At 56.4% G+C, this 18589-nt stretch overlaps 2 protein-coding genes across 11 annotated transcripts in view; both read left to right on the forward strand.

Annotated features, from left to right (window-relative positions):
• The window catches only part of vps13c (vacuolar protein sorting 13 homolog C), a 44929-nt gene extending 39548 nt beyond the window's left edge, over nt 1–5381 (forward strand). For 8 of the 9 annotated variants that reach the window (XM_086108061.1, XM_086108065.1, XM_086108063.1 and 5 more), the window contains 13 exons: nt 52–165; nt 231–364; nt 468–549; nt 628–741; nt 817–892; nt 1317–1480; nt 1578–1623; nt 1701–1824; nt 2528–2642; nt 3521–3612; nt 3687–3810; nt 4381–4464; nt 4559–5381. In XM_086108061.1, the coding sequence (XP_085964187.1) occupies nt 52–165; nt 231–364; nt 468–549; nt 628–741; nt 817–892; nt 1317–1480; nt 1578–1623; nt 1701–1824; nt 2528–2642; nt 3521–3612; nt 3687–3810; nt 4381–4464; nt 4559–4663 (1374 nt within the window). In that variant the 3' untranslated portion in view covers nt 4664–5381. Of the gene's footprint in view, nt 1–51; nt 166–230; nt 365–467; nt 550–627; nt 742–816; nt 893–1316; nt 1481–1577; nt 1624–1700; nt 1825–2527; nt 2643–3093; nt 3332–3520; nt 3613–3686; nt 3811–4380; nt 4465–4558 lie in introns of those variants that run through there. The other variant, XM_086108067.1, reaches the window with a different exon arrangement.
• Nucleotides 5382–6829: 1448 nt separating this feature from the next.
• On the forward strand, nt 6830–13617 carry LOC147208168 (homeodomain-interacting protein kinase 3-like). Of its 2 annotated transcripts, XM_086108072.1 has the most exons (8): nt 6830–7298; nt 7362–7553; nt 7974–8161; nt 8318–8441; nt 8501–8629; nt 9083–9166; nt 9276–9448; nt 10117–13617. In XM_086108072.1, exons 1-8 carry the CDS (start codon nt 7140–7142, stop codon nt 11189–11191), a joined length of 2124 nt encoding a protein of 707 aa, XP_085964198.1. In that variant the 5' UTR covers nt 6830–7139; the 3' UTR covers nt 11192–13617. The 2 variants fall into 2 exon arrangements, with proteins under 2 accessions (XP_085964198.1, XP_085964197.1); XM_086108071.1 differs by having other exon boundaries at nt 6830–7553.
• The last annotated feature ends 4972 nt before the right edge of the window (nt 13618–18589 follow it).

Below are 18589 nucleotides of genomic sequence, written 5' to 3' on the forward strand. Positions count from 1 at the left end.
GAAGAAAGTCGGACGACTCCAAAATGGACCGCGGAGTTGCGTGCCTTTCAGAGTCAACTGATCCAAAAAGACGTTGAGCTGCTGCAAGCCGAACTGATGGAGAGTTCGCTGAGTGACGCGTCGGGACTCAACTTCTTTGAGCACTTCCACATCTCGCCCATCAAGGTAGGCGCCGGCGCCGGCGGGGTCCGATCCCGAGAGTAAGCGCTTGCCCTCCCGCCTGCCTCCAGCTGCACCTGAGTTTGTCGCTGGGCTCCAGCGGCGACCACTCGGGCCAGGACGCCGCCGCCGCCGTTCAGTCGCTCAACCTGCTCCTGAAGAGCATCGGAGCCACGCTGACCGACGTGGACGACCTCGTCTTCAAGTAAGCGGCCGCCGGCCGGCCGGCGCTTCCCGCCGCGCGACGGACGGGTCCCGCCCGATGCGCCGCGGCGCTCTGATCGGCCGCCGCGCTCCGCTCCCGACAGGCTCGCCTACTTCGAGGTCAAGTACCGGTTTTACCGCCGGGAGAAGCTGATGCGGACGGCGCTGCGGCACTACAGCGAGCAGGTCGCTCAGGCTTGCCGGCCGGCCGTCCCGGATCGCCGTCGTCCGATTGCTCAACGCGTGTCGTTTTGCCGCGTGCAGTTTTTGAAGCAGATGTATGTCCTGGTCCTGGGTCTGGACGTGCTGGGAAACCCGTTTGGACTGATCCGGGGTCTCTCCGAGGGTGTGGAAGCTTTCTTTTACGAGCCTTTTCAGGTACGAGCAAACGCACGCGTACTCCAGCGGGCGCGTAGCGCAGAGCGTGACTCGGCCGTGTCTTTGCGACGTCAGGGGGCAGTCCAAGGTCCGGAGGAGTTTGCCGAAGGTTTTGTGATCGGAGTGCGCAGCCTCCTGGGTCACACCGTTGGTGAGAGCGCAAAACAGACGCCCGCGGGGCCGCAAACGTGAAACGGCGCGACAAAGCGCCTTGCGGTACTCCAAAAAGGATTGCGCTGACAGCGGGAGTCTGCCGACAGGCGGCGTGTGCTCCCTTTTCTCGTCGTTTGGCACTTTTCACTATTGTTTATTCATGTATTTATTTATTATGGGGGTGGGGGGGGGGGGTATTTCAAATGTGTGCCATCAATGAGTTTTTCGAGCAGGTTTGTTCCCGTCTTTTACTTTTGTAAAAATGTTTCCTTCTGGTTTTGTTTTTTCTAGTTTCAGTATATCGAGATTAAAAACAAAAACAAAGACCGTTTTCAATTTGGGATTCAAGTTGAAGTTTGGTCGATGCCGTTGTTTTTTTTTTTTAACGCGCCCAATCGGGGCGTCTGACACCCGTCCCGCAGGTGGCGCTGCGGGCGTGGTGTCCAGGATCACCGGCTCGGTGGGCAAAGGCCTGGCGGCCATCACCATGGACAAAGAGTACCAGCAGAAACGCAGGGAGGAGATGAACCGAACCCCCAAAGATTTTGGCGGCAGCTTGGCCAAAGGCGGGAAAGGACTTCTCAAGGTGGGGAGGAGGCCCGGCCTTTAACCCCGCCCCACGGGTCCATTGCGATTTCCGCCGGCGTGCGCTGACTTCCTCGCGTCGGTGTCTGTGCGCGCAGGGGGTCGTCGGCGGAGTCACCGGCATCGTCACCAAACCGGTGGAGGGTGCGTAGACGCTCGAGCCTCAAGGCGGTCGACGTCCGTCCCTCTCACCTCCCTCCCTTTCGCTCCCGATGGCGCAGGGGCCAGGAAGGAGGGCGCGGCGGGTTTCTTCAAAGGCATCGGCAAAGGCCTGGTGGGCGCGGTGGCCCGGCCCACGGGCAGCATCGTGGACATGGCCAGCAGCACCTTCCAGGGCATCCAGAGGTACCGTCACGCGGGCCTTCTCCAAACTGTGACGCTTTTGTCCTTTGTCTGGTTAGGGTTCGGTTTTAAGAGTGGGTTCGGGAAGGGCGTGGTTTTAAGTTGAATTGGACTTTTTCACATATGGCGTTAAAAAGGGTCATGAAGTATCGTGTGTCGTCAAGTCAACTTTCTTTTCTTTCCTTCTTCTGCGTGAGCGAAAAAAAGGCCCCAAAGCATTTCAAATTAGGGCTGTCACGTGATCCGAAATCGCCGTCGATTTTCAGCTGATCGCGTGGAAAAGATCCCTTCACTCCCAAAGACGTCTTTTTCAGACTTGGTCTAGAATTGGCTGCCACCGAATGACTTCAACTCTTTTCTGGACATTTATTGCACAGCGTTGGTTTTTTTTTTGAAGTCGCGACGCAGTCGGCGGAACACCCACAGACACGTCTCCTCCGCTGCGCGCGGCTCTCCCCGGTCCGTATTGCGTTTCGGGTCGGCGTACGTGTCGCGGCTCTGGTGCCTGGATTTGCTCTTTTTCGAAAAAAAAAAAGGGGGGGGGTTGCGGGGGGACTGCGTGCCTGTTCCATGCTGCCTCGAAAGGTCAAATCAGGTGAGACGCTCTCTCGGATGTGCCCGCCACGCTTGTGGTCCTCGTGGACGTTTGGTCGTGTCTCGGTGTTCCTTTGAGTCATCCGCTTTGGTTTTTGCATGCGTGCGGCAGGGCGGCGGAATCCACAGAAGACGTGAGTAAGCTTCGTCCGGTTCGACTGATCCGAGAGGATGGAATCATTCGACCCTACGACCTCAGCGAATCGCAAGGCTTTGACCTTTTTCAGGTGAGCGCTCGTTTCTCCCGCCCTCCTTCCGATTGGTCTCTGCTCCCCGTCGCGCATTTCCAAAATAGTCCAAGATCCGATCTTCAATCAGACGACGCGTAGCCTGCTTAAAAGAAGGCCGCGGCTTACGTTTGCTAGCTTAATGCTCAGACCTGATGAGAAATGCCGTAGACCGGCTCGTGAAACTCGACCTTGCCGTCGCCGAACCTTTTTTTTTTTTTTTCCAATTTGTTGAGCGCAAACGGTAGCGACGCCGACGCGTGACTTTGCCTTCCAGCTCGCTAGCTCAGCGCTAACACACAACCGCGAGCGCCGGCGAGCAGCTGAACCCTTTGCGCAATTCGGAATGTCGTCGTCCTCCTTTCTTCTTCGACTTCTGCGTCTTGTTCTTTCCTCCGGAGCTGAAGTTAACACGTTTCCTTTTTGTGTGTGTTTGACTGACATGCGGCAGGATGGCGACTAAAAAGAGCTCCTTGGACTTTTTCTTCTCTTTTTCGTCCCAAGATGTTCACGTGTTGCTGCATGTTCTTCACTTTCTTACTTCCTCCTTTAGATGATTCAAATCTTTATAAATGACTATTGTGCCATTATTATTTATGTACGTATGCATTTATTTTTTAATGTATTTATTACCAGTGTCCCTCGCATCCGTCTGTTGGAAAATAAATAAAGTGTCCGGCGGAATAACACGTTGGCTGTGTGTGTGTGTGTGTGGGTGTGGGTGTGGGTGTGGGTGTGGGTGTTTGCGCACACACGCATGCGGTCATTTTTGTGTGTTTGTACACGCGCGTGTCTGTATGTTTGAGTGTGAGCGCGTGTCTGTGTCTCGATATAGTTTGACCTTGACCTTGACCTTGACCTTGCGTTTGCGGCGCCAGCGCTCTGAGCTCAAGCGGCTGGAAGGCGAAGTGTTCCGAGATCATTGTCCTCATCCCGGCCACCGAAAGACCAGCATCATCGTCACTAACAGGTGCGCGAGGCCGCCGCGCGACACGCCGTTTGTCCTGCCGCGCGCCCGTGCTGACGCGTGCGCGTCTGGCGTAGGAGGGTGGTGTGCGTGAAGGAGATGGACTTTGTGGGCCACTTCAACAAAGACTGGGAGTGCTTGTTTGAAAACTTCTGCTCTGCCCCCAACGTCTCCGGAACGCGACTCAACATCTCCTGCAAGGTAGCGCGACACAACAACACGCGGAGTCACGCTGGCGGGAACGGCACCTTGTGAGTTTTTGCGGGCGGGGGGGGCGTTCTTTTCCATTTTAAGCCCCGATGGGATTTTTGAGCTCATTTTGTGCAGCCAACGTGACGGTAATCTGTCCAAGCCCAAATCTCGACGTGTGCGGGGGAGTCGTTATTCTGACTGAGGAACATAAAAAAACAAAAAAGACGGCAAACATGTCCTTCCCGCCAGCTGGTTTTGTTGAAGTATTTCCCAAAGCAAGACCGTTTCGTCGTTGCGAATGAACATGTGGTATCACACGAAACAAGCGCTCTTGGGTGCCGAACTCGCTCATCGTTTTGTTTTGTTTATCGAGCGAGCTCCGCGGCTCACGCGCTCACTTAACTCATTCGCTCCCAAAGACGTTTTTAAGCGTCTTTTCAGACCGGGCTGCTAATGGATGAGTGTTAAGGTAAGTGGCGCCAAACAACAAGTCGGCGCCGCAAACGCAGCCGCGACGTCGTCGTGCGAGACGGTCGCGGCGTGGCGTCAGCGCGTGTGACATCATCACGTGTCTTTCAGGAGCATCACAAGTTGAAGCTTCCCAAGAAAGATCCTCAGCCGTCCACTCGCAGCATCGACTTGAACGACGCAAACACGGCTCAGGTACTTCCCGCGCGTGCCCGCGTCCGTATGCAGACTCGGACTTCTGATGCGCGTGTCCTCCCCCCTGTCGTTATGTCGCCGCGGCGACCCTCAGAGGATGCTGGCCTCCATCTTGGACGCTGAAGCGGATCACCGGCAACGTCGCTTGAGCAGGCAAAAGTCGCAGCGCTTCCTCAAAGCGACGACCGGCGAGCCGTGATGTCACATCCTGTCCCGTGACATCACTTCCGGCGTATGACACGGACGCCGACTGTCACGTGACTTCGCGGGAGAGCGGCGAAGTCCCGTTTCGGTTTGGACCGCAGGCGTGTCACCGCTTGGATTTTTTTTCCCATCGCGGATGCGAGAAGATTTTTCTTCAGAGGGGGGGTGGGGGGGCTTTTTGAATGAAGTTGCAATTGCTTTTAGCTTCAAACTTGCAAGTGTCTCATCACCAGCAGACACGAGGACGAGCATATCGGAAATATCCTCGGCTCGCTGAAAAGATACGCGCGAGAGATTTTTGATCGACTGGTATTTTGGAGGACATCGGGCAATTTTTGCGGATTTTGCGGGCAGCCGACGTTTTGAATGTTTTGAAATTGGAACGCGTGCGTGCTTAGGTGACGTCAGCTTCGCAAGCATTTTCTTTTTTTTTTTCTCTCCATTTCTATTCACGTTTTTTTTTTTTTCACGCCAACGAAAGCCATAGAAGGAGTCCGGCAAAAGTGGATCAAAAGACGCCAAAAACGTTGCTCCCGACCGGAGCGTCGGCGCACGCGCGTCATTTGAGGCGCTCTCGTTTGATCGGTGGCAAAAGACGTCCGCGTTGACATTTTGACTTCTCTCGCTGCGCTCGGTCATTGTTGTCATCGTTGGAGGCTTTTCTTCATCTCGGGCCAAAATCTCATTAAAAGAAAGATTTGATTTGCACTCGAGGACGTGCGCGCGCGTGTGTTTTACATTTGCGTTTGGAATTGCAAACGTGTGTCCCGGTGGAGCCATTTGTTGGAAACCAAAAGGGTCTTTTCCGGGCCCGCCGCCCTCCATTGAACCCGATTGCGTCCCGCTTTTGTTTTTCCGGATGCCCTTTCTGTCGTCGTCTCATGGTCCGAGGAAGCCGCGGTCCCGCTCGTTTTCCATGCAAATAGATCAGGATCGTCGGCGGGCTTTTGCGGAGCTCGACGATGAGCCGATCGTTTGGATCGGGCGCGTCGCAGCGGGGAGGGACGGAAAGCGCGCGTGCTCTCTGGGACCGCCTTCTCGCTCTCGAAACATCGGAAGCGGCGAGGGGGACGGCGAATAAATTCCAAGGGCGCCGATGCGCACCCGCTAAAGCACCGCAAAGGGTTTTGCTAGCGCGTGGCTACGGAGCCCGGTCCCGCGACGGCCGAGTTTTGTCTATTTGCGAGGGGGCGCTCCCACGGCGGCCGGCCGCCCACGTCGCGCCTCAGCCCGGCGGGGCGGCGTAGCCGGGCGACATCGCCGACCGCTGCGACGTCATCAGTGGGGTATGATGTCAGAGGTGCACCTTGATGACATCTGGCAACTTTGATGGCGGGCGTGTGAAACAAGGGAAACTTTCTCGCCGTCCCCCCCCTGACAAAGATTTCCGGGTGAGTTCATTTGTTTTAATACAAACCGGCCAAATGTTGCCCGGTCGCCGCCGGACGCGTCGCCGCCGTCCCCCGTCGCGCCGCCCTCCGCCGCGCCACCGTCCTCCCGACATCCTCCGCACATGACACAGGTAAGAATGCGCACCTCGCCTCCGGCAAATGCTCACCGCGAGCGGGCGAAGGTCCGGACCGGAACCCGCCCGGACCCGGATGCGGGTGCCAGCTCGTCCCCGGGCTCCGTTCCGCAACTCGGGACGGCCGCCCTCGCGAAGCCCCCGCGCCTAGGTCTCGGCGCTCCACCCGGCGGACCGGCGTCCCTTATCCGGCTCGGGTTCCGTCTTCTCGGCCGCGAGGCGGAACGTCTCGTCTCCCGACGCATTCCCCGCGCCGGCGGCCGTTCGAACGCTCGGGTGTTTGTCGTTCCGCCGCCCGGGCGGCGGCGAGCGCGCGGGAGGCCGCTTTCCCCGGACGGACTCGGCTCCGCCCTGCGGGTTCAGCTCGTCCGGGGCCGGGGCCGTCCCGCGTTTCGGCCGGTATCTTTCTCCACGATGATCCGCGAGTCGAGTTCCATCCGCCGCGCGAGTTTCTGTTCCGAGTACCGTGAACATTTCCACTCTGCGCTTCGGGTTCCGTCTCGGAAATGCGGGTCTCTTTCGGTGAGCTCGGCGATGTAACGCGGGCGGAAGAATCTCCGGGTTTCATCTTCTTTCTTCCGCCGCGGGTGTTGGGACTCGTCCTCTCAGATGCGGTTTCTGCGCTCGGTCGTAGTTCGGGGCTCCGAAGCCTCGGCCGCCGGTCCGGGATTTGGACGCCCTCTCGACGCGGGAGGCGTCTCCGCACTCCGATCTGTCCTCCGGACAAGGCCTCCGGTCTCGGGTCTTCTCACGCCCACGTGAAATATTCTCCGGGTTCGCCGCGACGTGGCTCAAGACCGACGGAATCGGACTCTTTCCGGTCCGGGACGCGCCGCGCCGCGCTTCGGCCGGATCCGCCCGCCCTCGGCTGACCTTTGCGCAGTCTGCGTTCTCCGCACGTTCTTCGGCGTGTTCTTCCGAGGCGGACTCCCGGGATCTGGCCGAGATGGAAGGTTCCGTGGTGGAGAGCAAAACCGGCTTCTACCACATCCACAAGCTTCTGGACCGAGGAACCAGCAGCCACGTCTTCAAGTGTAAAAACCTGGCCACCGCCAAGGACGTGGCTCTCAAAGTCCACAAGAACTACGCGCTGTTTGAAAACGAGGTGGGTCTCCATCCGAAGCTCGATTGGCCTTTTTCCGCCCCGGCTAAATGTCGCCGCCGTCAGATCGAGATGCAGGAGATCGTGAGCGTGCTGGACCCGGACAAGAAGAGCATCGTGGAGTTCATCGAGACCTTCACCTTCAACCGACACCCGTGCCTGGTCTTTGAGCTTCTGGACACCAACTTGTTCAGCATGGTGCTGGATAAGAAATGGAAGACCTTTGCGCCCAACGACATCCGGCCCGTCGCCCAACAGGTAGACGCCAGAGGTGGGTGGTGGGCGACTCCGATCGGACCCGACGGTTCTCGGACTTGAGGACGACGTTCGACAAAGTGCTTCTGACGTGAGACTCGATTTGACCTGACGCGGGGGGGTCCGTTGTTTGGTTGTATTGCGCTTTTTTTTTCCGATGCCGAAACAGTAACTGGGGATTTCGTGAAGCGGAGGACTTTCTGACTCGGCGCCGGCACGTTGATCGTCGTCGACCGGCGAGTGCTTTTGGGAACATTTGGCACGGCAACCTCCGGGCTGAAATTGGCCGTTTTTCCGACGCTCTTTTGAAAGCGACTTGCGGCCGCGCTCTTCGACCGAGGACGCGTGACTTCCTCCCGCCCCTTCACGTTGCCCGCCGTCCGAGGAGAGCGCACGCCAGTCAACCGTCCGATCTATGTTCAGCTTCTGACAGCTTTTGATGCCCTCAAGAGTATCGGGGTGATCCACACGGACCTCAAGTCGGACAACATCATGCTGGTCGACCACGGCGCCGCGCCCTTCAGGGTCAAGCTGATCGACTTCGGACTGTCCATCTGCACCGTGGACGCGCCCCTCAGCTACGGCGTGGCCCTGCAGCCCATGGGCAACAGGTCTGCAGAGCGCCGGGCCTCCCCCCGTCCGTCTCGGGCGGGCGGACGGTCCTCCCTCGAGAAGGCGGCAAAGTCCGCCCCGCGCCTTCCTTCCGTCTCGGGCGGAATGTGGAGTTCATCCGCTCCGCCGCCGCTGATGTGACTCTCCCCCGACAGGGCGCCGGAAGTGGCCCTCGGTCTTCCCTTCTCCGAGGCCATCGACATGTGGTCCCTGGGCTGCGTCCTGTCCTTTTTGTACCTGGGAAATTACCTCTTTTTGGCAAACTCCAACTACAACATGGTACGCCGCGCGCCCGTCCGGCCCATTCTTGCAGCGATGTGACTTTGGTGCGCTTCCAGCTGCGGAGCATGATCGAGGTGGTGGGTCGCATCCCCGATCATCTGCTGACCGCCAGCAAAAACACTCGCAAGTATTTCAAGAGGAGCGACCGAGACAACGACGGCGATCATCCCAAATGGCGGCTCATGGTAAGCCGCCGTTTTTTTCCCGCCTTTGCGCTTTGAAATGCGCTCAAATCGCCAATCTTCTCATCGAGAAATCTTTGGATCGACAAAGTCGGAACGTGACGGCCGGTCGGCGGTTGCGGAGGGCGGCGGGGGGCCGGAACGGCCGACCGGCTCGGTTTTGAATCGCGCCCGGGGCCGGCGGCCGCCGTTCGGCCGCTCGCTCGTCTCTCGGCTCGAACCCGTCATTTTTTTTTTTTTTTTGAGCCGGCCCTCGCTCGCTTCGCCGGCGTCGGCTCGGTCCCCCCTTGGGCCCCGATGCGGTCCGGCGGGTTTGAAGCGCGCATACGGGAACGGCTCGTACTGCCCGCCTGCCAAACGAACAAACGAGGTGCAATTTGAAAGGTTGGCGAACGACCGAATCGGGGTTTGCCAAATCCCAGCGCGGGCCGCTAAAGCCTCGGCGTTGGTTTGCAGACCGAGAGGGAGTACCAGGACAAAACCGGAGTGCGTCCCGAATCTCTGCCGTGGTCCTTCAAATGTTTGGACGATCTGGTCGGAGTAAGTGAAAAGGCCGGCCCGCTCCTTCTTGTCCGGCGACCCCCAAAACGGCCTTCTCGCGGGTCGCCCGGCAGAAGCCATCGCTAACGACCGTGACGTGCGCCCGCAGCTCAAGCCGGAGGTCGGCGAGCCGGCGGAGTTGGAGGATCGCGAGGCCTTCGTGGACCTGCTCAAGTGTCTTCTGCAGATGGACCCCGAACGCAGGATCACCCCCGAGGACGCGCTCAAGCACCCCTTCCTCACCATGAGCCACCTGAGCCGGCACAAGGCCGCCAGCTCGTAGTAAGAGAGCAACTCGCCTTTCCTTTGAAACGGAGACGGAGCGCCATCGCAATGGCAAAATCAGGGATGGCAATTTTCCGCGGATACCCGCCGTTTTATTTCTTAAATTGATTGTTTTTGAGAATCGTCTAAATCCTTTGGGGGGGGGTCACTTACCTTATCGTGGAGTTTTCACGAGCTCTCCCGATCAGTCTTTCCATCTTCCGATTGTAAACAGCCCTGCGATTGGACCCGTACGATGCCTTACTTGTTGCGATCGGTCGCCCCGTCCGGGCCACGCCCCTTTCCGCCTTCTTCATCACTAGCCGTTGGCATCCCTGCAAAATGCAGACGCATCGACAAATTCGGCTTCGCTTCCCGCGTTGCTCCGTGAAATTGCCGAAAAAGGAGGTGGGGGGGGGGGGTGGAATCTTCTCCCAACTTGGGCAAGAAGTTTCCTCAGTGGCGGTCGAGGCTCGGTCGCCGGTAGTAGAACGTCGGCGCCGCGTTTTCTTCCCCCGACTTGATCTCTCGGCGGTGCGCTTCCCAGTCTGTCCCCCCTTGCCATCTTCTGTCTAGGGGCGTTAGCAAGCCCCCAGCCCCACCCGCGGGATGCGCCGGGCTCGGTAACGCCGTCGCCTTTCTGTTTGATTGATTGATTTTTTTATTTATTTTTTGCTTCCTTTCAGCGTGACCGACAGCTTTGACAAAATGAAGTTCTGTCCGACAAGTACCTCGGAGAAGGAAGAGCCGGAGCGTCGGTCCGATTCGGGCGGATCGCTCAAGTCTAGGAACTGGCGTCAGAGGCTCTGCGGTTTCCTCGCCGCCAAAAGGACGGGCGCTCCGGCGAGGCCGGCGAATTCTGCCGCGGCCGACGACCAGGGCCCTGCCGATCGGGGTCGGGAGGGCCGGCCGAAGGCCCGCTGGCGGCAATTGGCTCGGGTCTTCGGGACCCGCGGGAAGCCGGATCGACTCCCGCCCGCCGCGGGTCCGCGGGGGCCGAGTCGTCCCGATCGAGGTCCGGAGCTTTGCCCCGAGAAGATCTGGTGGCATAAAATCTGTCTCTTCTTCCGAATGAATCGCATCGTTCCGGAAGCGCGCCGCGTTCCCCTCCGGCAAGGCGGAACGCCCGTACGGGTACGCGGCCGGCGGGACCGGGGCCGCCGTTCCGGCGGCGAAAAGTCACCGCGCGACGACGGGTCGCCGAGACCCGACGAGTCCGCGCAAACGCGCGACTCGTCCCGTCTTCGCCGCGCCGGCGAGTCGACGCGAGTTCACAGACGGTCGGCGGGAGCTCGCCGGGACCCGTCGGCGCCGGTCGGAGACCGGTCCCCGGGAGCTCGGGAGCCGCCGTCGCGGGCGAACGACGACAAAGGGTCCCGAGCGAACGAGCGGCTGTCGCCGGCGAAGCGCTCGTCCCGACCCCAGGACGCCAAGGCGCCGGTCGCCGAGACGCCGCGAGCTCGCGCCCGGGCGACGCGCGTTAAAGACCACCCGCCGCTGCCGAACAAGCCCTTGCGAGCTCGAACTGACAAGTTGTCGCACGGCGACAAGTCATCGCGAGCTAAAAAGGACGCCTTGCCGCCGGCGGACAGGTCGGCGCGCGTCAAAACGGACGAGCCGTCGCGACTTTGCAAGTCGCGGGTTAAAAGGGATCCGGCGTCGCCGGCGAGCAAGCGGCGGCTGGGAAACGACGCCGCCTCGCAAGTCGGCAGGCCGCGAGTCCGTCGCGGCGAGTCGTCGCCGGTTTGCAAGCCGACTTGATCCGAGCGGCGGGGAGCCGCCGAGTCTCGTGACCGTCGACCCCCGCCGCCCCAAAAAAAGACGACGCCCGTCACGGCCGTCGGCGGCTTGACCGGCGAGAGCGCCCGAGGCGCGTTCGCCTTTTGACTCTCCGTGAAAATCACGCGTTTAGGGTGCGACGGGGTGCCGCCACGCCGGCCTTCGTCGTCATGGCGACGTTTGCAAAAATTGTTGCCCGACACCTTCGACTTGATCGGCAGGTCCGGCGCGCTCCGCGTCGCGTCTTTCTTGCGCTGCGATCGGTCCGACCCGAAGCCGTCGGGGCGGGCGACGCCATCCTCCCCGCCGGCCGCGCTCGTGCTGCGGAACCTGCCGGGGGCTTTCCGACCGACCTCGTTTCCTGCCCTGAAACCACTCGATGGAATCCCAAATGATTCTTTGGAACTTTTGGGGGGAGCTCTCCAAATTCCCAGGGCTTCAGCCCAAAAATTCAGAACGTTGCCCAAAAAAGAAATTGATTTTGCCCATTGATCTCAACTTAGCTGGCCTGTGTTTGGTGTGAAACTGGAGCTGAAGTCGCAATGTTGGTCCGCTTGCTTTTTCCATCTTTTTTCAAAGATAGCACCTTTTGACTGTCAAATCCAAAGTTCCGTTGGTTCCGGGTCTGTAGAATCGAAATTCCACAATAGAAAAAAAGAAAACAAGGAGTGAGGCCACTGATGAACTGACTCGCGGGCACCTTGGTCCGCAATCTCGAATGATGTTTTTTTGTTTGTTTGGTTTTTTTCCCTTTGGCATGTTCCCCTTTGCAAAAAAAAAAAAAAAGACGCCTGTTGTTTTTCTTCACTTCCACAACCTGTCCTGCGGAACTCCGCCTCCCGGCGCCTCAGCAGCAAATCGTATCCTGGCGTGTGAACGTCCTCCAACCAGAAGGCCAGCTCGTCGGCGGACACGGACTCCGCCTACACAAAATCACACAGTTTGAAGCTGCTTGCAAACCTCGCGGGGACCAAAGGAGTACTTCTTTGACTGACAGCATTGTTGAAAGGAGTTGGCCGCTTGTTTTCATGTGCAAAAGATGGGAGTGGCCGCAGGCCCGGAAGCGTGGCATTTGCGCCGGGGGGGGGGCCTTACCTGCACGCCCGCGGCGCCGTCTCCCGCTCGGTGTCGGTACCGCTCCGCGTTGCGCGAATGCCGCAGGTCGGAGTGAAGCGGGCTTCCCGCGGCGTGCGGCCGCGCCCCCGGGGGCGAAGGCGTAGCGGTGCTCCCGCCCTGACGCCCGCGCACGCAAAAGCAAGCAAAGTCTCGCTCGCCGTCTGCGTGTTGCTCGAGCGTGTACTCCCGTGCGTTCCGAGGAACAGACTCCGGCCAAGACCACCATCATCGCCACCATCCCGCGGGGCTCCAGTGACCTTGAGGTGCGTTTGTCCCACCGTGGGGGAAAAAAAATACATATATGTATTGAGATGGAGATGACATGGACTTGAGACTCCAGTTCATTGAGTCCACCATAAGGCAAAGCAACCGTCCATCCAGACCATGGTCTGATGTAAATTGTTTTGGGCCTTCAACTGCACATAATCGCTCATCCGATTTCAAAACGACATCAATGCACGGATGAGGATCTCGAGCACATCTTTGCGTTACCCGCAGGAGATGCGAATCACGCTGAAGTACGCCAGCAAGGCCAGGAACATCATCAACGAGCCCGAGGTGCACCAAACGGTCAGAGAGTGGGTGCCCATGGAGGTGAGGCCGGCACCGCGGAACACGCGGCTTCCAATCAACGACGCGCCGCGCTGTTACGCCTCTGATGCACAACATGGGGCGAAAGCGACCCGGTCGAGTTTTTGGTTTGGATCAATTTCCTCTTTCGGTATTCAAGGTATTCCTCCAGTCACTTGTTTTTGACCATCACACACAATGATTTGATCTTTTTCCTTTCTTACTTTTTGAATCGGAAGCATTTTTCCATCACTACCCTTTCGGACGGGTCAACGTGGGTCTAAAATGACCCACGTTAATTTTCCATGTTCGGTCGCACGTGGGGGAGTTTATTTTTTTTTTAACGATGTCACTTTGATCCAAAATGTTCGTATTTGCTCTTCCAAGTATGCAGTTGGGTTTTGACGAACACCGCTCACGATTTCCACTTTTCCTTTGTGACGGTCTGAACAAGCACCGCTTTTGTATTTCGACCGCAAGGTTCCACACGCGGGCCAGAAAGACCCACGTTGATTTACGAGCTGTTGCGTTTGGAGAGGGAAAACTGTTCAAAGCTCCGCACGGGTCCCTTTGCCCATCTCGAACACGCGTCTTGTTTTTCAACTGCTCTCACGTTGCCGCAAAAGATATTTGGTGACAATTGTGAATTGCACCGATTGGATTGGGTGTGGTCGACTTTGAGCGTGACTTGTTCGAAAGTTGCAGGTCATTATTAGGAGGTAGCTCACTGGCTGGAGTGGCGTTTGCTCGTCGCGGTGGGGGGGGGGGACGCTGGGGCGTCGGCGACTGAGCTCAGTCGACTGCTGAGCCAAGTCCTCAAAATACATCTCTGCGTGTGTTTGCATGTCGATGTGGATCGGAAAACATTGTCGTGCTTTTGATTTTCTTGATCCAGGGAGCTGCTGATCAACCTCCTTACAGAAGACTCCTCTGATACAGAAGACTCCTCTCATCAATCTCCTGAAGAGGAAACTTCGATGTTCGTTTTGATCTGATGACACGAGACCGTCTGTGATGCAAATGGAAAAACACCGCTTGCAGGATACTTTGTCCAATAGACAAATCCATCCATGGCATGACCCCCGAAACTGAGTTTATTTTGTTTAGGTTGACCTTGTGTGATGAATTTGGCGCTGTTGCGGTCAATATGTGACATGTGTCCCTCATCCATTTTTGGAAGTTGACCCAAAGGATTTTATTGCCTGCAGCCGGCTCAACGAATAAAGCTCGACGGATAAAATTTTTAGTTGTCAGTGTAGGCCTACTCCTTATTGCGTTATTATATCTCTCTCTCTCTCACTGGATAGTCAAACCTGGGTTTTCGTCCATAATCCGTTCCAGAAGGCTGTTCGAAAACCGAAACCACGCTCATTTTAGATAAAAAAGGTGTATTGAACATGTCTACTCACAATGGAAAGCGACACGAGGAAGCGTCACATCCTCGTCTACCCGACGAAGCGTCCCTCCTCGTGTAAGGAAGGCGAGAGCAGTCAAATGGTGCATTTAAGTGCGCTCAGTTTGTTCCAGAACCGAATTTCTGTCGTAATCCGAAACACAAAAAACTCCAACAAATTTTTGGTCAAAAACCGATTTGGTCGAGACCGAGGTTAGACCGTATGTACACAGGGTCTGCGTCAGGTGCTGGGGAACCAGAGCACCTTGATGAAAAATGGGCTACTGGAACAAAGCGGAGATGGGCGAGATGCGATAACATGGCTCTGTTGGAATGCTACGACTCGAGCAACCCGAGTCGGAGGGGTTCCATGCAGAGAATGCGGGCTGAATGGTTACTTCGAAACCCACAGTCACGGTTGACCACCAAACAACGAGTAGCTCAGTGTTCCAACATCCACAAACGGCAATTGCTGTCACACCTTGAGATTGATGAGGTACAACGCAAATTCCAATGGTGAAGGGCCCCAGGCTGCCAGATCAGAGGACCAGCGATTCGGAGGCAAGCCCCAATGAATGCAGATGATGAATGAGATTGGGAGGCCAGCCCCATTGAATGAAATGCTGAGCGAGGCAGCAACTGACCTGAAAGCGAAGATCATGGCGAGAATGAAGGCTGAGCAACCTCGAAAGCGATTACAACGGCTATGTGAAGTACCACCTGAAAGTCTCATGGAAAGTGTGAATGCAGCACTGAGGACGATGCCGACCGTAACGATCACGGAAATCAATGAGCTGAAATAGGCTTCAGCATCAGTGATCCTAGAGATGCTTGGCTGTAAGAGCAACCATGGGAGCCAGGAGATACGTTCGCCGCCATGGAAAAGACGGTTGGAGGCTAAGATCAAGGCGTCTCGGAAAGATGTGAGTCAATTGACGGAGGCCCAGCGAGGTGTGATGAAAAGGCCGATACCCGAGAGGTACGTCCAGATGACCATACCTGAAGCACTCGAAACTGCCAAACAAAGGCTCCGAGCCTTGTCCAGCCGCCTAAAGAGGTACGCGAGAGACAATGAGGCCAGACGAATAAACGGGCTGTTCGCCACACAACCTGCGAAAGTGTACGCTCAATGGCAAGGGCCTAACAGCAGAGCAGACCCACCATGACTGGAAACGGAAAGGCATATGGGAGAAGGAGGTCGCACATAACAGCAGTGCACAATGGCTGGTGACCCTGAGAGAGGAGCACAGCAACCTCCCTGAACAGAACCCAGTTACCATACCAGTGGCAGACATACAGGAAAGAGTCTCAGATATGAAAAATTGGACAGCACCAGGCCCGGACATGGTCCACACCTACTGGCTAAAGAAACTCACAGCACTCCATGAGCGCCTAGCAGCACAAATGAACCAGCTGCTGAGGGATGGGACTCACCCAGGATGGCTAACCGAAGGGCGAACGATCCTGATCATGAAGGATCCCTCAAAGGGTGCAGTCCCATCCAACTATCGGCCAATAACCTGTCTCTCCACAACATGGAAGCTCATGTCAGGCATCATTGCGGCTAAGATAAGTGGACACATGGATCAATACATGAGCGAAGCACAGAAGGGCATTGGTAGAGATAGCAGAGGAGCCAAACGTCAGCTCCTGGTTGACAGAACAGTCGCACAAGACTGCAGGTCCCGACATGCCAACCTGTGCACAGCCTGGATTGATTACAAGAAAGCCTACGACTCGATGCCGCATACGTGGATCACTGAATGCTTGGAGTTGTATAAGGTGAACAGAACCCTAGGGGCCTTCGTTGCGAACTCGATGAGGATGTGGAAAACCACACTTGAAGCCAACGGCAAGCCACTTACCCAAGTGTCCATCAAATGTGGCGTATACCAAGGTGATGCACTCTCCCCACTGCCGTTCTGCATAGGACTGAACTGAACCCTCTAAGCCAAGTAATCGCCAAGACAGGCTACGGATACCGTCTCAGAAATGGAGCTACGATCAGTCACCTCCTTTACATGGATGACGTAAAGCTGTATGCTAAGAGCGAAAGGGACATAGACTCCCTGATCCACACAACCAGGATCTACAGCAGCGACATCGGGATGTCATTCGGGCTTGAGAAATGTAGTCGGATGGTGACTAAGAGAGGAAAGGTCGTCCGCACTGAAGGGGTCTCACTCCCTGAAGGAACAATAGCAGACATTGAGGACAGCTACAAGTGCCTCGGTATACCGCAAGCCAATGGCAACCTCGAACTGGCAACACGGAAAGCGGCTACGGCCAAATACCTCCAGCGAGTGAGGCAAGTCCTAAGAAGCAAGCTCAATGGCAAGAATAAGACCCGGGCAATAAACAGCTATGCCCTGCCAGTGATCAGATACCCTGCAGGAATAATCAGGTGGCCGTTAAGACCCGAAAGCTCCTAACCACGCATGCAGGGTTCCATCCCAAATCCAGCACCCTGAGACTGTACGCAAGCCGAAAGGAAGGAGGACGGGGACTAGTGAGTGTGAGAGCCACTGTCCAGGATGAAACATCCAAGCTCCATGAATACATCAAGGAGAAGGCTCCAACGGATGACGTACTCAGAGAATGCCTCAGACAATGGGGAACAGAGGATGAGGTGCTGGAAGAGGGAGCCATCGTGGGAGGACAAGCCCCTACACGGGGCTGAAGTGGCTGATCTCAAGAAGTCCTATCAGTGGCTAGACAGGGCTGGCCTGAAGGACAGCACAGAAGCACTCATCCTGGCTGCTCAGGAGCAGGCCCTGAGCACCACAGCCATTGAGGCCCAGATATACCACACCAGACAAGACCCAAGGTGTCGGTTGTGCAAAGAGGCACCTGAGACGATCCGACACATAACTGCAGGGTGTAGGATGCTGGCAGGGAAAGACTACCTGCATGGAACACCACAACCTGGTGGCTGGCACAGTCTACCGAAACATCTGTGCGTAGTATGGACTGGAAACCCCAAGGTCAAAATGGGAAACACCTCCGAAGGTGGTGGAGAATGACAGAGCGAAGATCCTGTGGGACTTCCAGATCCAGACTGACAAGATGGTAATGGCCAACCAACCAGATATCATATCGTGATCATAGACAAAGGGCAGAGGAAAGCCGTTGTAGTGGATGTCGCGGTCCCAAGTGATGGAAACACCAGAAAGAAGGAACACGAGAAACTCGAGAAGTACCGAGTGCTCAGAGAGGAGCTGGAGAGAGCCTGGACGGTAAAGGTGACAGTCGTGCCTGTGGTGGTCGGAGCACTCGGGGCAGTGACCCCCAAACTAGATGGGTGGTCGCAACAGATCCCGGGAACAACATCGGACATCTCCGTCCAGAAATGTGCGGTGCTGGGAACAGCGAGGATACCGCGCAGAACCCTCAAGCTTCCTGGCCTCTGGTAGAGGACCCGAGCTGAATGAGGGACGGACCCCACCCGAGGGGTGCCACAACGGCTCCATTTAGCCCAAAAAAAAAAACGATCAGGGCAGACGAGTGGCTTTGTTCGAGTGAACATTTTGCCGTCCCTAGTTAACGAGTTAAATCAAAGGACCATTTAACTCGTTGACTAGTGAGTAGGGTGACATCCACTAGTTCCACTAGTGCGACATTTTGACTTCACTAGTTTGACTAGTGAAGTCAAAATGTCGCACTAGTGGATATTTGGGGCATCGCTGGTGAGCAAGTAACATTTTTGGACTCACTAGTTAGATATCAAAGCTTTAGCGGTCTTAAACTAGAGCGTCAATGTTTTATCCTCCACTAGTTAACGAGTGGATATTTCAGCTCCCACTAGTTAACTAGTGCAGGAAATCTTAGGCCACTAGTTAATATGTTAGAACAATCCACGTTTCACTAGTTAACTAGTATGTTAATACTAATACGAGTAAACTCGTAAGAACCTTTGAACCTCACTCGTTTGGTCCAGTGGGCCACTAGGGCATAAATAGGCTGACTAGCTGGGAAGTTCCCTCTGCTTGTGTGCTTCCAGGCGTCACTAGTTGGACAAAAGTGGCACCCGTTGCCAAAAATGAGTGGCTAGTGAGGATTTCCGTGCAACTAGTTTGACAAAGTGCGTCACTCGGGCGGCCGAGTGTCGAACTGGTGCTGAAAGAGATCGAACTAGTGTAGCACGCTCATGTCTGATATCAGGGATTTGGAATAAATGCTCAAATGGCTTGCCATAAGAAGCCATCTGGAGGTCCATCTCACAGTGTTGTCGACTCCGCCGACACAAGCTTGCGTATTGTCATCGCGACACGGGCTGTTGGTGGAGCAGTCAAGCGGAGTGC

Source organism: Hippocampus guttulatus, chromosome 3 (assembly GCF_054856545.1).
Source record: "Hippocampus guttulatus isolate MCC_2025c chromosome 3, RoL_Hgut_1.0, whole genome shotgun sequence".
NCBI classification, from domain to species: Eukaryota; Metazoa; Chordata; class Actinopteri; order Syngnathiformes; family Syngnathidae; genus Hippocampus; species Hippocampus guttulatus.

What these genes read in the sequence shown, in the direction of transcription:
- LOC147208168 (XM_086108071.1), top strand. Translation starts at nt 7,140, where the DNA reads ATGGAAGGTTCCGTGGTGGAGAGCAAAACCGGCTTCTACCACATCCAC. An exon ending in CTGCAGCCCATGGGCAACAG is followed by an intron (nt 8,162 to 8,317) that starts GTCTGCAGAGCG and finishes CTCCCCCGACAG; the next exon opens with GGCGCCGGAAGTGGCCCTCG. An exon ending in ATCCCAAATGGCGGCTCATG is followed by an intron (nt 8,630 to 9,082) that starts GTAAGCCGCCGT and finishes GTTGGTTTGCAG; the next exon opens with ACCGAGAGGGAGTACCAGGA.